The sequence below is a fragment of the Pogona vitticeps genome, chromosome 1 (assembly GCF_051106095.1).
Source record: "Pogona vitticeps strain Pit_001003342236 chromosome 1, PviZW2.1, whole genome shotgun sequence".
In the NCBI taxonomy this organism is placed as follows: domain Eukaryota; kingdom Metazoa; phylum Chordata; class Lepidosauria; order Squamata; family Agamidae; genus Pogona; species Pogona vitticeps.
In genome coordinates, this window is record NC_135783.1 from 201,910,576 (window position 1) to 201,931,842 (window position 21,267).

Consider the following 21,267-nt stretch of genomic DNA (forward strand, 5'->3'; position numbering starts at 1 on the left):
AGGCAAAATCCAAAGAAACAAAATAATAAAAAACAATACCAAAAAAAGAGAGAGACAAAAGCATGTGGCACCTTAAAGACTAACCATGAAAGCTTGCATTAGAATATAATAGTTAATCTTGAAGGCGCCACATGTTTATGTCTTGTCTTGTTTTGCTTCTTTAGATTTTGCCTGATAGGCTTGCACAGACTAACATGGCTTAAGAATTTTACTTAAGAATTTTACTGACACTGATTTGAAAGCAGAAGCATCGACAAGTGACAACTTTACAACCACTTGCCTGTTAAAAACATTTGCCAAGAGAGAAGAACAAACAGGCTGGAGGCCGCTGACATGGAGTTCAGGTCATGCCTCACAGCTCACCAGGAATTTGATAAAACTCTATTTGGGCCTGAGTAGATATCTCAGTTACCTTGAAAACACCATGAGTGTCACTGTATGCTGGATGTGACTTGACACAACATACAAAAAAACCAAAGACCAATAGACAAGAGAGTGCCACGTGGAGTACAGTTTTGGAAACTGTCAATATATGACTGCAGAATTCAGAGGTGGCAAATTCTACACGTTCTTACTGACTTACTAGCAATGGGTGAGCAAATGGGCTCTAATAATTTAAAAAATGTGCTTCTAAATCTTAGAATTTAATTTTGATCCCTTTAATAATTAGTTGCTTACAATTGTAACATTCACAGTTTCTGATGATTCTGGTTATGGGAGCTAAAAACCTTTAAAACTGGCTGTAAATTTTTATAGCTCACATTCAGTATGAACTTCATTAATTAATAAGTAAAACAGCTCTCAAAATGGCCAAACTGTGCATCCAATCCATATATCATCCCATTGCATGAGCAGCAGCCTTCCTTGTTAGTAATATCCCTTTCTGTGCCCCTGTGTGCCCCTCCCAGCCACGTCAATACCAGAGGTCTGAGGTGGCACTGAGTGATATATACACAGGTTGCCGGGGGAAAACATTTCCGTGTGCCAGGATGTCCCAAAACTCTGCTTTGGGACAGTATCACTGGCAGATGCAAACTTTGGAACTAGCTCATTCTGATTATAAAGACACCAGGAACAATAACTGCTCTACTCCATCATCCCCAGTATGAGGACTACAAGAACAGAGTGGAAGAATTCAGGCCTGTCAACTTCTGAAGTATTCATGCTGACAACTCTTATTTCCCACACCAGTGTGATGTCATATTTACAACACTGCATTAGCTTAGCTGTTCATACTCCCCTGAAACCTCAATTATTAACAACTAGAGAAAGCCCATTAAATCCATGGAACTTAAACAAATGTTGCCTTGACAAGTTCTCATTGATCCAGTGGATCTAATCTAGCGGGACTGAATGCAGGCTGGTGCCCCAAGGCCACAACTACATTTGTATGCCTATCTCTGTATTAAGACTGTGGCTTGAATTGAAGATTTCAAATGGGCTAGTTTTTCAAATGGGAATAAAACTGGATTAATAAAGGCAAGGCTTATTTTAAAATAAAACTCTATCACAGATAGATCATGCATTCCATGAAGAATCCTCCCATAGGGTGGCATTCAAAGGGATACTGCTTCTAAACAAATATACATTTTCATATTCCGCAATCAGACATTGGACTAACTGTAGTATCACACCAGTGCTGTACTGATAGCATGACAGAAGCACCTTGCCTTCTTCTCCCCTCTGCAGCCATCAGAGCTGCCTGCAAACTGTCTCCAGAGTGTTGACCATGTCCTCTGTGACAGGCTTTCGGGAGGCCCAATGGGCTGTAAAAGGAAGAGGGACGTTGCCCGGCCCTGTGCCTTTCCAAAGGTTGTTGATGTTCTTCTATTGGAAGTTCAGTGTTGTTTCCTCCAGAGTGTGATAAACAGGAAAGGTCAAGAACTCACTCCACTGACCTCTTCCATAGGCAGCCTTTTAAACAATAGTGAAGACTTACCGCCACTCTGCCTTGTTATGCAGGAACGAGTTGCATTCATCTGGAAGATTGCTATCATTTGACATGGAGTCCAAGATTGAAATAATTTGCTTGAAAGAGGGTCTTTTCTAAAGAAGAAAAAGGGGAAGAGGATTAAATATTTCCAACGTATACTGTATATATTTAAGTGAAATGACTTGTTTCTAACACCACAACATTCACCAAGGAAAGCAAGAGTCCAAAATAATAATAATAATGAGATGTGACTAGGGAACTGTTAGATACACACACACACACAAAAAAAAACACAAAATACTATTTATGGTTGTAAATTTAATTGGTCTGAATTACAAAAGAGTCTTAAAATTGCACCGTAACAAAAATTCAGCATGGACCCTTGGGATCTCTTCTTCCATCATATCATGGTGAATCTTGGTTGTCTTAATGTATATGGAAAGGGTTCATTTTAGGACAATCCAGCCTTTCAGAAAGAAAGAAACCAGATTATCAGATTCTAAGCCTCTTCCAGTCCTGTACGATTTGGCATCCCAGCCATGGACACACAGTGCACTTGGAATAAAGGCCTTCAAGGCATCCGAGTTTTTGTTTGCTGTTGTCTGGTCTTACATGGTGCTCTGAACGAGTTCTACTTGACACAAACATTTCTGGACTGCAGGCCAACTCACTGCATCCAAGAATCCAATCTTCACAGTGACACATGATTCTTTTTTTGTTTGTTTTTGCTGCAGCAAATTAACACTGGTACCACTTGGAAAATGATGGTGGTGGAAGGCATCTAGGTTATTACGAGCTGCAGCATTGAATGAAGGTTTCCCACCATGCATCTGATATGCTTCCTGATAGAATACCAATCACAGTCAAAAGTGCTGCACCAGGTTGGAAGGAGCGTCGAGCAGGTCCAAGAAGGCAGCCCTGACAAACAACACTTCTAGGGTGGCACCGATTCTTCAGTGCATCCTAGGCGTCATTCTGTTTTTCTCTCTCCCAGCCAGATGGCACTGAATCTTCCTTCTCCCAAATGCCTTTGGTCTTCGACATTCTGCAGTGCTGGGGATGATGCCCAGAGACTTGATGAGAGAGAAGAGAGCAGCTGTTGCAGCCAACTGGCCTGTTTTCTTTTCAGCGTTGGCCTTAAAATAAAATCATTACTTTCAAATTGAAAAATGTTAAATCCCTGTTTACAGCCTTTGGTGGGCCCTCTGGGGCCCAGAGACTCTGGCACTTGACCAATCCTACTAGATACGTAAATGAAGCATGTCAATATTCCCATGCCAATCAGAGGAACAATACCCTTACGGGAACCTTTTACACTACAGACACCTTACTAAGCCCATGATTTAAACAAACAAACAAGACTCAATATCAATCTTACAAATAGTTTTGCATGCACTTCCCCAGAGTATTACACCATTAATTGTATCGTTTTATTTACTTAAAGAGCATTTAGGCCTTCTTCTAGGGTAGAATCCTCTCAAGGTATCTGACGAAATAAAATATTGAAGCTTGCAGGTCAGAAAGCATAACGCTCACATTACTGCCTTTCTATCTGCTGCAACACATAATCCAAAGGCCTAACTCCAGCCTTTAAAATCATAAATGAGGAGGAGAAGGCAGGAGCTGCTGCCAGTAAGACAGAAAGGTGTAGCGTTGAAGAGCAGAGCTCTCTCCATCCTGCCACCTGCCCAGTGCTTCTGAACCTAAGCGTGTGGCCCGTGGGTGAAAAGAAGGATGCTGCCTCATCCACAGTATGACAGCAAGATTCAACTACCAGTTCAGCCAACCTCTGCATATAGAGGGGAAAGGGGAGTAAAATATAAGGTTGGCTTAGGTACTTCTACTTTTATAGCACTACTTCAGGGCTGTCTTCAGAAGTTTCGCAAGAAAGCTGTCCAAGACAAAAACCTTTTCTTGGCAAGACTACCGCTCTGGAATGTTCTTCTAATGGAATACATCAGGTACCCTCTTTCCAATTCTTTCTTTAGAAACTGAAGGCACTTTTATTAATGGCTTTTTAATGTCTAGCAACTCATTGCTGCCAGTTTGAACTCTAATTATCTTTTACTACTGCTGTTGTTAAGTTATATTTTTGTTTGGTTTACAGTTATTAGCGATGGCCTCTACACTGCTGTTTGTTTGTCTTACTTTAAGAAACTGGTGATTAAGTTGTGCTTGAAAAAAAATATATAACAGCGATGGGCACACTGAGTAGAAAAGTGTGACGTAAAGAAACAGAATTACTTCTTTCTTGTGCAAGTAATTTGTGGCTTAATATAGGAGCCTCACGGCACAGTAGTTAAACTGCTTGTAGCGAGCAGCCCCGCCCTCACCTGTCCGTCACAGTAGAACAGTGGAGAAGAAGCCAATGAGAGGACAGTAGGCGGAGCCAAGGGAGGGAGGGGGCTGGATATAAGGGCTGGTGTATGGAGTCTGAGAGAGAGATTCTGGTAGTGAGAGACTGTGTGAAACTTAAAAAGTCAACTGGTAGAGAGTTAGAGATCTGTAAGAACGCCGAATGGTACAGAGAGTTAATAGAGATTTAAAGTTAAAGTAAAACTGATACAAATACAAGTGATTAGCAACCTGTGATTTACCTATTGAATACTAATTATATGTTAACTTCCCTGATCTAATAAATAAGTTTTAAAAGTACACATGTCTCCTTGAGTGAATGGTATTGAGGCAGCAATACCTGGTGGCAGCGAAGAAGGAAGAAGGGCGAGAACCTTGTGAAGACCTGAGAGGAACAGGGGCTTCAGAGGAGATCGCCACACTGCTGTACTGCAGTCAAGGTAGCCAGCACAAGGTTGACTCAGTCTTCCATCCTTCCATGGTTGGTAAACCCAGCTTGCTGGGTTGAGGGGAAATCTGTAAGCTGCATAATTAAATTATAAACTGCCCAAAGACCGCCTTAAGCCCTATGGGGCAGTATATAAGCAACACACTTTGCTTTTGCTTGGCTTTGTTTCACCACAGGAAACAAAAAGCCAAAGTGGATGTTTACATGTTTGGTCCATTTGTAATTACAGTGGTTGGCAAGAAAAAAGATTAAAAGAAAACTGGGAAAGAGTAACACTTTATTTACTGAAAATGTTTAACAAGCAGAACGTGACAAAAGGCTACATGAGGAAAACACAGTTTTTAGACATTTGCTTACTATTTAGTGCAGCACACCCAAAGTAGGCCAGCCTCTATGTCATTCATACAATGCCATCTTGCTGTGAAAATTAATCACAGAAATGTAGATGGGTCTCTGTTTTGTAAAGAAGAGACAAGGATTCACTTCATAGAAGTTTCTGAAAAGACTGTGCAGCTATTTACAATATTTCGGTTTTAAGCAGGTAACTAATGAAATTTGTATCCACATCTTCAAACCAGTTCCTCTAGAAATTAGTTTTAGTCTAAATATAGTACTGCATTATCATTTTACATGACCGAATGGGCTACATTACAATTCTTCTGTCCATTTCAGGGTGTTCCTCTGTGTCTCTGCCTTAGTGTTAGCACTAAGATCACAAGATAACTCGGGTCAGATTGCAGTGTCGTGGAAAAGAAGAGTAAGACTGTGCTGTGTACAGCGGAAGGCAGCCAGATTAATTCAGAAAAAGCAGTCATAACTTTTCTATATTTTTTCCTGCATTTAAATCTTCCTTTGTTAAGAGTAAAAAAGTGGGATAATTGTTGAAAACTGGGGAAGTCACCATTAAAATGTTTCTCAAGAGAGCATTGCCTCTGTTAGTCTGTTTGACAGACCCCAGACAAGGTTGAGACAAAAGGTTGAAACCAAAATGTGGATACATAATAAAGGGATGATGCACATCCTCTCTGCATCACGCCTGTAATTATACCATTTCTGCTAAAATTACAGATGCAGCAATTAAAACGTGCATTTTAATTTGGGTGCACAAAAACAATTAGGAACAATGCTGAGGTGTCTCTCCCAGGCAGATCCAAATGATTTTCACATTATAAAAGAGAGACAATTTCTTTATTTTAACTGTCAAACAGTATATAAAAAAAGTCAAATGTGTAACAAAAAGCGACAAGTGCTCTTCTGTGTAGGAGCCGTGTATTCAATACTTAGGTGAAGGGTCCCCCCCCCCTTTCCCCGTTTTCTGTGCCTGTCATTTCTGGTCCATCTGCTCAGGATTCTAACACTTAAAGCCTCTAACCCACCCCATATCTTTTCTGCACTGCTGACATCATAGTTACTTTTCTCCCAAACCAGTCCTATAAAGACCCACGTTTTAAGACCTACTGCATAGTTTACTGCTAATCAGCTTGGAGCTGGAACACAGCATGGCAGCAGGTGCACATTTGCCAGCATATTATTTATACCTGTTGATATAATTCCATAATGGTTTTCTAATGTCAAGTCCTAATGGCCTGCCTGAGCGGTTCATGCCTCCCTACAGATCCCAGATGGGTAAAAAGTGGTTACAGCCTCGCAGTAATAAATACAAAGAAAGCTAGGGAGCAAGGTCCTAGATTCCTTTGCAACTACCATGGCCTCTGCTGACTCAAAGGGCAGTTTTGAAAGGTTTGTGTTCAGACCTACGAATCCTCGGGGCAAAAATGTATTAGAGGATAACCCCAAAAATCCTCTCGAAACATCTCTACTGACCGCCAGAAATGACTTTCCATGAAGTATAAATTTATTCCTGTGCTGTCACCAAAAGAAGCATAATGAATGGCCAGAACAATAGAGATACCAAATGGACATCTGGGACGTAGGAAAAAATAACCCACTATAAAAAGGCTTCCGAACAACAGTGCTGGGTATTTTAATAACCACCTTTCTCTCAAATAAGTTCCTCTGGAGACAGAAGAGATAACAGCAATAACAAAGTTCTGTTCTGCTTTCCCCAGGAAAGAGATGAAGAAGATGAAGATGACAACGACAACTGGGTTCTCTCCAGGCCTCTATTAGAACCTCACTGCCAGTCTAAGGGGAAGGGAAATCGAGATTTAGAAGCTACAATGTTTTTTTCAGGAATGGAAGTCCACTCCATAGCCTTGAACAGGGTTAACTCTCATGATTCTTCATCTGATAGGGACGTATCTGATCAATGACCTCCTGATAAGATTCTGAAACATCAATAACAGCAATATAAGAAGAATAAATCCCATTATCTAGACTCCTGCAAAAAAGGAAGGCATTAATCTCTGCTTCCTTGCCAAATCAGAGGCTCAACACACCAATGAACCTTTAGTATTCCTGGTACTGAGAAGGTGAAGGAGTTGACAACTGATTCAGGATATAGGTGGATGCTATACATGGGTTATTCGTATGCATATCTCTAGGGATACAAATACAAATAGCAGCAGCGCAGTTGCCACGGGGACCCATCCTCCCCCCTCCCGCAGAACCAGCCGGTCCATTCACTGGTTGCCGTGCAGTGCTGGGGTCCTTCGTCATCCTCATAGCACCAATCCAGGAAGGAGCCCGGCTGGTGCTCGCTGCCTCCCTGGACAGCTGACCACTCCAGCGAGAAGGCAGGATGGGGAGTCTCCCCACTGAGCTGATGAGTGGTCAGTTGCACAGGGAGGCGGGGAAATGCTGGCCAGCCTCCTTCCCAGTTTGATGCGATGAGCAGGAGGAAGGACCCAAGCGCAGCAGGGCAACTGGTGACCGGCCTGGGAGGTTCTTGGAGGAGGGAATGGGCCTCCGTGGCACCTGTGGTGCCGCTATTCATATTCTTACCCCCAGGGATACAAATACAAATGGCTCATGTTGAGTGGATACTCTGAGAGTAAGAGACTTTGGAACTCTAGGATTGAACACAGTTGGTGACTGATTCAGAGTTGCCCTCAGCCTGCAAAGTTCTGCCATCATGGGAGCAGCCAGTGGCAAGTCACGTTTCTTATGGTTCCTCCTTCCTTTGGCAGCTCCACTTCCCATGACAGCAGCAACAGAGGATGGAAAATGCCCTGCAGAATAGCTTGGGCGCCTTGCAAAAACCACTGACCTTGTTCAGCACAATACCTTTATTGTATGGTGGTTCTCTTTGTCTTTTCCTCAAATAACATTCTACTTCATGAGAAGTTGAAAACCAAACAAAGGCTTTTTCTTCATGGGAAAGTATTAGAGAGCTTTCGGGGCAGGGTGGAGGAAGGAAGGAACATCAGGGCATCTCACCTCATGTTTGCATCCCAGTGTTCATCATGCCTGGGAAGCCTTTGACCCATCAGATGCTTTCGATCACAATTTTCGCAATCCTTGCAATTAGCTGCACTGCATAAGGCTGTTGGGAACTGCAGACCCAACCATCTGGAGATATGAAGGTTCCCCAAATAAACTCTTGTGTAGTTGATTACTTCGTTTATTCAGTTGCGAAATATGAGAGCCAATTTTAAAAAATCCCATTGATTAAAATAGGAATGAGAGTTCTTTCTGACTACACTTCAGTGAAATCATTCCGTTTCACTTTTGAACTAACTTTAAAGATGGACAAAATACTTGCTCACATTTGGTAGCAATGCTCAAACGACTCTGTTTCTGTCAGAATTTGGCCCTTCATATCATAAAGTACAGTAAAATGTTAAAACATTTACTTATATGATAAAGCAAACAAACAACATTTGCAATCAAAATAATTTCAACATCTAATTTAAACAGAAACAGTTTGCTATCAAACTCAAACTGCATGAATTATTTACCACTCTTTACTTGATCTTTTAACTAAAGAAATACTGATTTCCTAAACATATCTAGGATCTGCCAAAAAAGTGATTAATACATTCCACACCATATAAATGCAATAATCTTACATAGCGTCTATCTATCTATCTATCTATCTATCTATCTATCTATCTATCTATCTATCTATCTATCTATCTATCTATCTATCTATCTATCTGTCTGTCTGTCTGTCTGTCTGTCTGTCTGTCTGTCTGTCTGTCTGTCTGTCTGTCTGTCTGTCTGTCTATCTATCTATCTATCTATCTATCTATCTATCTATCTAATCATTCATTCATTCATTCATTCATTCATTCATTCATTCATTCTTTACCCCTCCAGGCCAGGGCACTACTCTAGATGGCTTACAATATGGCATCCACAACACAAATCAATTTAGATTAAAACAAAAAAGAATTAATTAAATTAAACATGGGCAGGTGTATGAAAAGCCTGAGTAAAGAGCCAAGTCTTCACTTTTTTCCTGAAACCAAGAAGGGTTGGGGTCTTATTTATTTCCAAAGGAAGAGAGTTCCATGGCATGGTGGCCACCAATGAGAAATCCTGATTCCTAGTACAGTAGTGGATTTCTGGGCCTCCCTCAGAGTGGCTACCTGTATCTGAAGTTTCCAAACTGCTGCCAAGAGCACTTTTTAAAAACAATATAACTAAAATACACAGTGACTAGCCGTGAATTCAATAAACAACTTAGCAGAATGAATACCTTTGGGTCTGCTTCCCAGCACTGATGCATCAATTCTGCAAAGCTTCCAGGACAGCTGCTTGGAATAGTAAGTCTCTGTATGTAACAAGAGCAAGAGTTCAGTCAGGCAATCAAATAGTGAGAAATAAACAGCAGAAAGTCAATTCAACACCTGTACTAATACAGAACATGTGCATGTTGTAGATTTCTAGAAACTAGCCTACACCATAAAGCAAAGAAAGTGTGGGACCAGGCAAGATACATTATTCCAAAAATGTCTAGAGAGCAGAAGGCATATGTCTAGAAGTGTGTAACTAACACTTGGCAAGCCGCTTAGAGTGGCCTTTTAGGCCAGATGGGTGGGGTATAAATAAATAAATAAATAAATAAATAAATAAATAAATAAATAAATAAATAAATAAATAAATAAATAAATAAATAAATAAATAAATAAATAAATAAATAAATAAATAAATAAATGGCCTGGTTATTGCTGAGGAGGTTAACGACATGTATGCTGATTTTTATAGTGATGTATGTATATATAAGAAAAGGAAGAATTCTGAACATACTAGGGCAGTGGTTCCCAATTTTGGGAAGCCTAGGTGTTCTTGGACTGCAACTCCAAGAAATCCCAGCGAGCACAGCCAGTGGTGAAGGCTTCTGGGAGTTGCAGTCCAAGAAAACCTGGTGACCCAAGGTTGAGAACCACTGTACTGTACTAGAGAGTTCTGGATTGGAAACAACCATAATCTCAGTGTAACATATCAAGTGATTCTCAAATCCTATGTGAATATGAAGCTAAACTTCCCCACCACGTTCTTCTGTATGTCCAAAGGCAGAACAGCAGAACACGTCAAAATGTTAAATGGAGACAACCATTCCTGAATTTAGAACTAAAGGGGGTCTTTGGAACAAATTACCTATAACTCCAAGCCATGATCTTCTCAATTATTCTAGGGTAATAATTAACTATCCTAATGACTACACATCTTTTAACTTCTGTTAAAGTTTCCATTAGTGCTTACACCCAAAGTGCAGCTCTTCAGAAATGTATGAAGAAATACAAGGAATACAATCCCAATATTTTAAAAGCTTCACATACTCGAAACCATTTGAGATGTTCTTTGCATTTCCTCCCATCTAGTCATCATGTTCAAAAATACTCCAAGTTCTTATTGATTTTTTGGAAATTCATTCACCACCCTACCATTCCCCCCAATAAAGGGACCCAAGACAACCTTTTTTATAAAATGGCTGCTGTTTTTCAAATGAATTATTTGAAATGAAGTTATAGACTGCTAAGTGGTCCTGTGACCTCCTTCTTACTTAACAGAACTATGCAAAACTTAAAGGCACAACACATGTTATTGCTCCAAATTCATCACAAAAAAGCCTCACTTTGGAGCGGTCAGAATTCAAAGATCCAGTTCAATTTCCAGCTACTGATGGCCAGACAGGAACACTTTGTGCATGTATCTAATGATAGTCAGGTAGGGGTGCCTTGTGCATTGTGGCAAACCAACACTTGGCAAGGTGCCACCTGTCAGATTTCCAGAAAGTACCAGAAAAATTAAGTCAGTTTCTGGAGACATCCTGGAAGGTTGGAAATCCTATGTCTGGTCAAAACAATTTGCAAATTATTCTGAATTCACCAAATTGATGATGATAATGCATAGATTTATGATCAACATTGGTACAAAATATGTGAGTGTGCTCACATATGAATGCTGCAAATTCCGATTGGACAATGTATAGGACTATATATTTTATTTAACTTGATTTATATTCTACCTTTTCCCCACAACTAGGCTACAAGGAGCCTAACAACAAGATTATTAAAAACAGATTCAGAAAAAAACAAACCAAAAGTTATAATATCTGAAGCGATTATAATGGCAAAATACTATTGAATTAAAAGTCATTTAAAAAACCCTTGTGTTAAAAAAAGGATAGTGCCACTGAGAATCCCCAGGTAGAAAAGTTGTTTCTGCTGGCCTGTAAAAGCAACTATGCACGGCCTTAGAAGTATATCTAGAAGAGTGTGAATTGTTTTGAAGTGTTTTAGAATAGTTTTCAATCACGTTATTGTCTATGATCTGCCACAAGATGTCTACATGAGAGTGGGATGCCGATATTTTAATAAATAAGTCAATTAATCTTTAAAATCACTTTTCATGCTATGCTTGTTGAATGTAAACATATCATATAAGAACTCTCCTTAAGCATTCAAAAAATAACTAGCATAAAAAATTAACCAAGACAGGGGAAAAATCTACGTATCAGAAGTTTTGACAGAAGACTGAAGAAAGAACCACCAACAAAATATAAATGAATAATTAGTAATGTAGCAACACAAAACCAAAAGTGGCGTCAAAACTAATCTTGTGTAAAAGCCACAAAAACCTGGATAAATTCACCTCATGCCATTAACCAACCCATAACATATAAGAAAGACCTACAAACTGTTGGCTAACAGCATTACAACCAAGCTGTCTTTTCCTTAAGAGCATCCAAAAAAAGATTCCATGGGTTCACATACCAATCTAATTAAAGAAGAAATCAATTAAATCTGAATTCTATTCGACTCCTCCTTCTGCTGCATAGAATAGTTTTGGCATGCACTGCACTTTCTCAAGAGGCACACGGAGTAAGTTAAACAATATGAACCACTGTAGGAATGTAATAGGATCTGCAAAACTTTATGAACTCTTGTGTGTCAAAGCAAAAAAAGCCATAAAAGCTATTATGGAAGAATTAATGCTAAGAGAAGAAAACAGGAAGCAAGAAATGTATGCAGTAAATCTGTAATAATGTATAGAATTGTTAAAATAAATATGTACTATGAACATTTTAAAGAACTTCTCTGGCACAAATATATTCAAGAAGTCTAACTGGCATAAACAAAGTGGCACAGGCACTTGATACTGAGGCCAGTCATTTGTCTAAAAATATATCTGATAGTCTAAGCAACGGCATTTGTCTGTAACCCTCACTGTTCCACGAGATGGAAAACGAGTTTCTAAAAGACACGTAATAATCACTTACATCTGTCTTACTTGAGTAGAATGTTATTTGTCAGATAATTTATAGGTAGCAGGTCCCAAAGAGTGTCATACTCTAATAAAAGTGACATTTCTTAGTAGTAATTTGATGTTAGGTAATGACATCTCTAATATGAACTTTCATCCTTAGGATTGCATTTTGGAGTTTAAAACATTCAAGCATCAAGAAAACCCTAGTTAAGTGGGTGAAAAGAAGTCTTTATCCCCTAAACCTGTGACTGTACCAAACTCTGTGGGGCTTTCTTCTGAGTAGATAGAGAGTCACACCGAAAATCTTTAAGGGTCCATGTACTTTAGTGGGCAGAGTACTAAAATACTGGTTCAAATCTCTGGCAATGAATCAGCCTTGATGGCCTGGGGAAAGTCTTTTACTTTGTGGCCTAGTGGAATTCTGAGAGTAAAATGAACACTGCTCTAAACATCTCTGAGGAAAATCAAAATACAAATAGTTTGTGTCCTTTTTGTAATGAAGGACAAACCTTCATTTGCCTCACACCTTCATTTGCCTCACACTTCCTGTGAATTACATCTATTTCGAGAATAGAATTCTGCTTCTTATTCAATGTAAATTTAACTGTTTTCATATTGCATTGTAAACTCAATGTGACATACATGAGGGTAGGGTCTAGGACCAGTAGTGCATTAGTCCATTGATGTAAATGCAGTCCTTCATACGTTGCTGGAATCATTGGTCTCAATCATCACCATAGCCAATGGTCAGAGATTATGGGAACTGAGGTCCAACACTATTTGAAAACCAAGAGGTTTCCAAACCCTCCTTTTCTCCCATTGATTTCAGTGGGCCTTTGATCACTGCTGCCTATGGGACTAAAGCACAGTTAACTGGATTTAACCCAAAATGTGCTTATTTATCCTCAATATACACATATACTTAACATAGTTTCGTGTTCCTCAGTATTCTTGCTTAGTATTTTGGCCATGTAGAATGAACCTGGCAAGCTCCTAGTTATTTTTCAGATGTTTCTGTGAACATTGTTTTTACTTTATTATAAACAAGACAACATTTTCTCTCTTTCTATTTAAAGTTCAGAATATACACAACCCATGCAAAGTTAAGGGCTTCCAAGGTCCATTTATTTCAGATGGGAAGCACTGAAATAATTATTCTTTTCAGTGCTAAATTTTGGTTGGAGCATGGCCATATTAAGCAAAGGAGCAACATTAAGTGGTAGAAACCTTACGCTACCACACATTTGTTCTGTATCACGACTCTATATCCAACTATGCTGCCAGACCGCTGTTTTAAGGGAGATGTCTCTTGCCTGATATCCCTATCTCCAGAAAGGGGCCAAACAAATCTTGTGGTGAATGAAAAAAAAATCTTTTCCACCTGCTTAAAAATAGAGCGGGCATGCCTCATAACTCATTATTATTTTCAAATTGTATTATTTAAATTACAACACTACATTCATTTTGAATGACGGAAGCTTTTCAAACGAAGTTGGATGTTCCATAAAGGCTTGTGCACAGCATAGCCCACCTAATCTTCAAATAAAACTTTTTTTTAAAAAAGACAGAATGCCATTTATACATTAATTCACTCCTCCTCTCTTTTCTAGTAATAATTTAACTACAACGCTTAGAAGTTTCTACCACTGTTTTGGGAACTGGCTCTATGAAAAGAATAAAGAAGCCATACTGTAGAAATTATCTGAGTCGCTTTTATAATGGTACCCAACCTTCCAGCCTGCCTAGTTAGAGAAGGATTTCCATACTCTGCCTGTGTGTGATATAGCCGCAACTTTAAATGTTTTTGTTATATATAAAAAAAGGTACTTCCCGTCTTTGATATCAAGGAGCCATGTGTTCAAATACACGCTCACATGTTCAACTACCTGAAAGCCTCAATTTGTAGGAAGAAGAAGAAAAGCAACGCTGGGGACACCAGTACAAAGGGTGTTTACGCCACTGAAGTTCTTTTGAAATGGAAAGACACGGCATGAAGGAGCGTACAACTATGGCTCGGCCTTACCAGCACCAGTGAGAAGCTCATCTTCAATGTAGTGGTGAACGTAGGTGGCAAAACTGTAATTTCCTCTTTTTTAAACTATTTTTTTCTTCTTCTTTTATTTTTGAAATCCTCATCTAAGTGGCAGTTTCTTGTACTATAGTGACTCCTGCTGGGAGAGTTAAGTTGAAGTAGCTGAAGGTCTCTTACAGATATATCAACTCCCGGCCAGTATAAAGATGTCCTAAACGCAGGAGATGGAGTTAAACGGTTCCCCTACCTTGGACGCAATGGCTTCTTTCATCACTAAGAACAAACCCCTAGGTTTTACAATTGAGACTGAGAAACTAGTACAGTACTTGTACAATTTTTGATCTACAGCATCACGACGTGAAGCTGCAACAATTAGATGTAAAGGGTCCATTCATGAGGAATAACATCACTTTGACCCTTTGTGTTAGCTCCTACTGCTAATCTTTCCATACGCGTGAACTTACTTTCAATTTGAAGAAGATGAAAAAGTCTTTTGCAAAACCCAATACTGTTTTCTGATCTATGTACCTGAATGTAGAAACGTAGTCTTACCTCGTTTTTTTCTACGACAAGCCAAGCTACTTGTAATCCTTCCAAGCCTTTAAAGGGGACCTCCCTTGTTAGCATCTCCCAGAGAACCTGGAACAGGGGGGGGAAAAGAATTTTTATTTCTGTACTTTGTATTTTAAATACATTATTAAACCTTGATACCGCACTATCTGTATCCAATTACCAGGCAACCACAGCCCATCTGCAAGAATCTGGACATCTGTTTGTGTGCAAGATCCTCACACGAAATTAATTTTAAATGTTTCTCTCTTTCCTTTTAGGAGAAGCCCTGATTTCATAATTACTGAAAGAGATATGTGGCTGGATTTTATGAAGTACAGAAAGCCACAGTCTTCTTTCTTTGTTTCTCAGTTGCTCCAGCCTTATGGATATGAGATATATCAACTTGTGGATTTCTGCTCTTCAAACTAGACAAGAGAGACATCACTGCAACCCTATCTAATTTTTTTTTGGAGAAAATCTGCATTGTTACTTTCATATTCACTTCTACAAGAAAAGTAAGTTGACATGACACATTAACTTTGTAAGCAGTGAAGGGCATCCAATAACCTCTGTATTAACTAACCCCAATGGCACAGCAACATTTTTTTTTCTGTTTAAGTATTTAATAACTCTACTTCATCATGAACAATTTTTTACAAATATAGTTCAAACTGATTCACTTAAAGATTCATGGTCATCTCAAGTGAGTGATAGCCTAGGCTTGGAGGCCAACGGACTAGCTCTCTACATATATAACACAGGAGTTTAGCCAAGCTACATTATTCATAATCTTGCCTTATTCTCTTCAAAGGAAGTAGACTTGTCCATGAAGGCTCACAATAAAATATAACAGTGACTCTTCAAGAGGCCACCACGTTTTTGTCTTGTGTATTTGTTCTTTCATTTTTATTTTTACCTATAATTCTCTTCAGATGTCACTGGAAAGCCATTCTATATTTCCAACAGTATGAACTGGGGGATATATCACTCAAGTCAACTAAAAATAAAATCTTTCAGTTCTTATTAATCAGATAAAGCTACTCCTACAGCTAAGTATTCAAAAAATCATGGTGCTGACCACCATGGCCTGCAGGTTAGCACTTAGGTTTAGTTATGACCTTTTATCTAATTCTGGATGCTTTTGGAGGCTTTAATTGGTCATGAGGGTGAAGGGAAAACGCTAATGTTTAGCTAGTCTTCTAATTGATGGAAGATGGTGTTCTATCAACGTCACCGTTGAAGTTACAAAACTGATGAGAAAAGTAGCATTCTAGAAGTTGCTGCACTGAACAAATATTTAATGGGAGAAAGAGCAACCTGCAAAAGCACAACCATCAATCGATACTATGGTCTGGGGTAGAGATGGATGGGAGGAAATGCATTTGTTACTCTGATCACCTAATTATCGGATTAGCAGGGCTACATCAGTTTATTTTGGGGGATGGCGGAAAGGAAAAGCTACATTCTTAGGATTCCTCTGCCAAGAATTCCTTCGTAACTTAATGAATAAAGATGTTAACCTAAATTCCCAGTAACAGGATTATTTTAAGGGGGCTGGAGTTGTCGCCAAGTTACTCTGAAGCGTACTGAACGTGAATCTGAACTCCATCCAGTATGCACAAGTCAAGCTGGCCTGCTTCTCTTAACCAGCCTGCCTTTTCATCTTTGCCTCTCTCCATTTCTCTCCACCACAAAAAGTGACTGCTCAATTTTGCTTTTGTTCGGGTGTCTGTTAGGAGTGTGGATATATTATTATTGTTCTTAATGGGCTAATTCACTTTATCTGTAATGTGAAATGCTAGCTAGTAAGTCAGAAGCAGTTAAAAACGAAATGTTTTTTTTAAACTCTTTAATCACATACAAAAGGTGACTGAAGCCAACCAGAAACAAAAAAAAGGCATGAGCAAGTGTAACATGATGAATGTAGTACAAAAAAACTACCGCTTCCATAAAACTCGTCAGGGGTCTCTGATAAGAGCAAGCACCCAAACTCTAGGACTTTCCAAGACTCCCACTGCACTGGAAGATGATGCTTCTCAAGTGCAGGAGTGCTTTGTTTTGTTCGTTTTGTTTTGTTTGTTTTGGCAGTGTGGGCAATTCTTGCACACTCATTAATCCAAAGCTACCAGCTCCAACTAGCCAAAGGCTTGGCATAGTTATGTAACGGCCTCAAAACCGCCGAAGGAGAGCGAGGTGGTGTCAGCTAAAAATTCTAACACTACACGGTGAGCTCACCCATCAGCTTTACACAGAGTTTGGCTGGGGAATAAGCCTTACATGCTTAATAATGCATCCTCATTGGATCTACACCTCCAAAAATAAGTTTAATTACTGAACAGCTTTGGGCACATGTTAGTAAAAGAAACCCTATGGAACTTATATTTAAACAGCCTGTGCTGCTCAGAGATATCATCATTATCCTGTAAGTACTTCTGTATAAGGCAGAAGAACAAATACTATTTACATCCTAAAGCAGGAAGACATGCTAGTCACAAAAGAGTGTATGAGATCTTGACCAGTAATATTTGTTGTTTGTAATAAAGACATTGGCAATGGCTTAGGATTAAGTGGATGGATCACTAGGACCTTAAGACTTGACCTAGAATTTGTCAAGGTAATCCAGCTGTGTGTCAAACAATTTAAGGCTCTGATTACAAATTCATTTACCCATAATCTATTTCATCCATTTCAACAGAAATCACATGCAAGCAAATCACAGCACAGTGTAATTTGAGCACTGTTTATTCAAAAATAATTTCACTGTTTTCTCTGGGACTTACTTCCAAACAAGGAAGCATGAGATTTGTATTCTTAAGTGTCTCAATCTCATGAAATTATTTGCCCTAACTCAAAGAGACAAGAGGACGCAAAGGAACGGACAAATGACTATGAGCAATATATGTCATCCTTCCTAAGTTTCTTGAGACTTATTCAGAAGAAGCATGGAAAAATCAGGATCCATGAGTTGACAGCATCACATTGTATTAGGGTGGGAAAATGCTGTTTAAAAGGAAGATAGAAAACAATATAATAGTTCCATGAATAAAACCCATTCTGGCAGGGAAAAACCAGGAAAAAAATAAATAAAAGAAAGGCCACGGAATCTGACAACAGAATGCCATTTCCCAACATCTTAGTAGTTTACATTTGAAAAGGATTCTTCTCTTTGTTATCAAAATTTCAGCTGCACTTCAGCTGATGAAAAGCAGATGTCTGTCTAGCACAAAAGCCACTTGTAAGTGCTCTAGATTATACTAGGCTGTTCAAAACTTGTATTTATGGATTAGATTGTTTTAAAAGAAAAAATAGACACTTTTTTTCCATGGCTTAAGGGTTTATCTTCAAAACACACTGTTGGTCAAAAGGTTTGCATTAGAAGATATTGGAAAAGAAATTTTGATGGAAGCTAATTGTTAGGAGATATCAAACCAATAACGCACTTTGCTTTACTAAACCAAACATCTAGATCAGCAATTAGAATGGGCGCAGAAGGATATAATTATTCAGCAATAGCCATTTTGTTATACTGTATAGCAGTCCCTGAAATTTTCGTGCCTATGGAAAATGGGGTCACTACTTCATGAATTCTAAAGTGGTCATCCCATGCCTAGTTATTTTATAAGCTTTCTATATTTTTTGCCCTCTCAGAACATTCAGGTGTTGAAGGTCAAGTAGAAAAAAAACCAGTCTAAGAGATTTTAATTCCCTGTCACTGGCACACACCAGATCAGCCACTTAAACCAGTTTTAAGGTGTGATTAAAAGTAACAGTGCTTTATCTAACTAAAAAAAAATCATACCTGTGTTCAAACCTGTCCTTTGTGAGATGGATTTTTCTCCAAAAACAAATGGGTTGCATTCAGACTAACACTGCAACCCATTGTGTAACTTCTTTATACCTAGGAGCCCCTGTGAATGTTGCCACAAGTCAGAAAAGACAGCACACTATTATTAATTAGGCAATCTGGTACATGCTAGAAAATATGAGTTACAACCCTCATTAAGCACTGACCATTGGCATGCTGGCGGATCTTAAGGAACACAACATCTCCCTATGCTATGCATATAATGTAATGAGAAGCAGTGCAATGAGAAGGCTTCATAGTTTTTCATCTCCAGCCTCTCCCTGTTCACATAGAAGGGAATGTCTGCATTAGGAAAGTTTTGTTCAAGATGGAATTTCTGTAATCTAGAAATTTAAAGTCATTAGTACAGTTGCAAGTAGGAGTTTCTTGTGCGTCCATTTATCAGTCCAGTCTGTGTCATTTAAATGTTAATCCCTGAAATTTGTTTTGGGAAAATATGTTTCTATTTAAATATGTGATCTGAATGTATTTTCTCAAAATATACTTTACTTGAAAGTATACTTTCCCTAAAACAAACATTTTCCACATTTTTTTGAGCCTAGAACTGTGTCTCATGATTTGGAGAAGCACAAAATCTGAAAAGTGCCTCTTGATTCACACAGGAGTCCAAGGGTACAGATCTTGTCACTTTATACTGGAATCTGGAAAGAACCCATTCCTCCTGCATCTGCACTTGTAATGGGGGGTGGGTGGGAAAGAATATTTGGACAGGGCATGTGAAAGAGAACAATGAGATAAATCTGCATTACAGGACTCATGCTGAAAAACAAGATGGGAAAGTGACCATGGAGCATGTACGTAAAGCAGAGAGTCAACATGGAAGAACGAACGCAGAAAACTGGAAAAGGCTACCAGAATGGGAACACTAAAGAAACAAACACATAAACATACACAGGTAGTGTAAAGGAAGTGCTACCTATAGCTTAACCACACTCACCCTGTTTTCTTGCTTTGGCATTGAATATGGAGCGTGGGACCTACTTGGCTCTCCTAAGAAAGATTTGTAAACATTTTTAGAAGGTAAAAAGAGAGAGAAAAAGCAGGCTACTCACAACACCATATGAATATGTGTCACATGTTTCAGACACTGGAAGACTCTGGATAACCTCTGGAGCCATCCAAGGAAAGGTGCCAACAAGAGACATATGTGTTGTATGGGAATGGAACCTTGAAGCACCAAAATCACAGATCTAGACAAGGCAGTAAGCAAACAATTGGTAAGACAGTTGTTCTTTCTTTATGGGAAACTAGTTGTGAAATATGATGCAAACATCTCTTATATGCAACTGGAAAGTACCTACCTTTAATACTCCATCACCAGCAATAACCACTAAAAACAAAATTAAAAAGCTAGTAAGCGAAAATTATATCAGAACTACGAGCAAATTAAAAACAATCCCATCATGATCATCAACTTGAATGTACCAGTAAACATGACTCGTATATCATTTATATAGGTAAAATGAGTGAGATTATATTGTAGAAATCCTAAACTACACCCTAATGAATTGACTATTACAGCCTTGAAGAAGTATACTGTACCTAAATCTCACCAGAGATTATGAAATGGCAGGAAAAACTAATAATAATAATGTGCCATCAAGTCAACTCTGACTTATGGCAACCCTTTTCAGAGTTTTCCAACCAGTCCTCAGAACTGGATTCCCCTTCCCTTCTTGTGAGGGCATCCTGGGATTGTGCGGCTTGCCCAAGGCCACACAGACTGGCTCATCTCCAGGAGGCACAGTGAAGAATCAAGCTCCCAACCTCTAGCTCAGCATCCAGATACTTAAACCACTGAGCTATCCAGCCAGAAAAAGCTACCCTTCAATTAAAAATCCAAAACATTGATGAGATTTTAGTTAAAGAAAAACAATTAAACAGGACACCATTATTGAGAGGGAGGGAGAGAGCACGTGAGAGCAGAGAGATGTTTTTTCTCTTTCCTTTCTAATATTGTGGTTTGGCGTCACCCAATGTAATTGAACAAGGGATTTACACGTATTATCTAGTCCATCTGTTGTCAGTTCTGGTAGGAGTAAATGCATTGCAGGTGGAGAAGAGGGAGGACTATAGTCACTCCAAATGGTGTACACATGTTCCTGCTCCAAAAGGAAGTGGAATGTGGATATCTGATGCAGAGGTTGGGAATGTGAATTTCTTTCAACCCTGAGCACTGCCTTTATATGTTTTTGTACTGCACCTGGGAAATCTTTTCTGTGCACAAAAGCCTGGTTCTGTTCCAGTTGGAATTCCCTTACTAGAATATCAGGGTGAATAAATATCAAATTTTTTTTGATATTTATCAAAATCATTTTTCCTTTAAATCATCAAAAAAAATCCAATTTTAAAAATTTAAATCTTGATTTAAATCAATTTGATTTAAATCGATTTGATTTAAATCAAATCTACCCTTCTAGAATATCAGGGCAAAAACATTTGCGAATCCAAATCTTAGATCTTAT

The 21,267-nt window shown here is 38.9% G+C and overlaps 1 protein-coding gene across 4 annotated transcripts in view; it reads right to left on the reverse strand.

Moving 5' to 3' along the window:
* Nucleotides 1-21,267, reverse strand: part of MAP3K20 (mitogen-activated protein kinase kinase kinase 20) — a 139,272-nt gene that overhangs the window by 64,037 nt on the left and 53,968 nt on the right. For all 4 annotated transcript variants that reach the window (XM_072980167.2, XM_020810968.3, XM_020810969.3 and 1 more), the window contains exons 6-10: nucleotides 20,104-20,132; nucleotides 19,855-19,992; nucleotides 14,938-15,024; nucleotides 9,340-9,414; nucleotides 1,940-2,046 (exon numbers count right to left, since the gene is read on the reverse strand). In XM_072980167.2, the coding sequence (XP_072836268.1) occupies nucleotides 1,940-2,046; nucleotides 9,340-9,414; nucleotides 14,938-15,024; nucleotides 19,855-19,992; nucleotides 20,104-20,132 (436 nt within the window). The remainder of the gene's footprint in view (nucleotides 1-1,939; nucleotides 2,047-9,339; nucleotides 9,415-14,937; nucleotides 15,025-19,854; nucleotides 19,993-20,103; nucleotides 20,133-21,267) is intronic.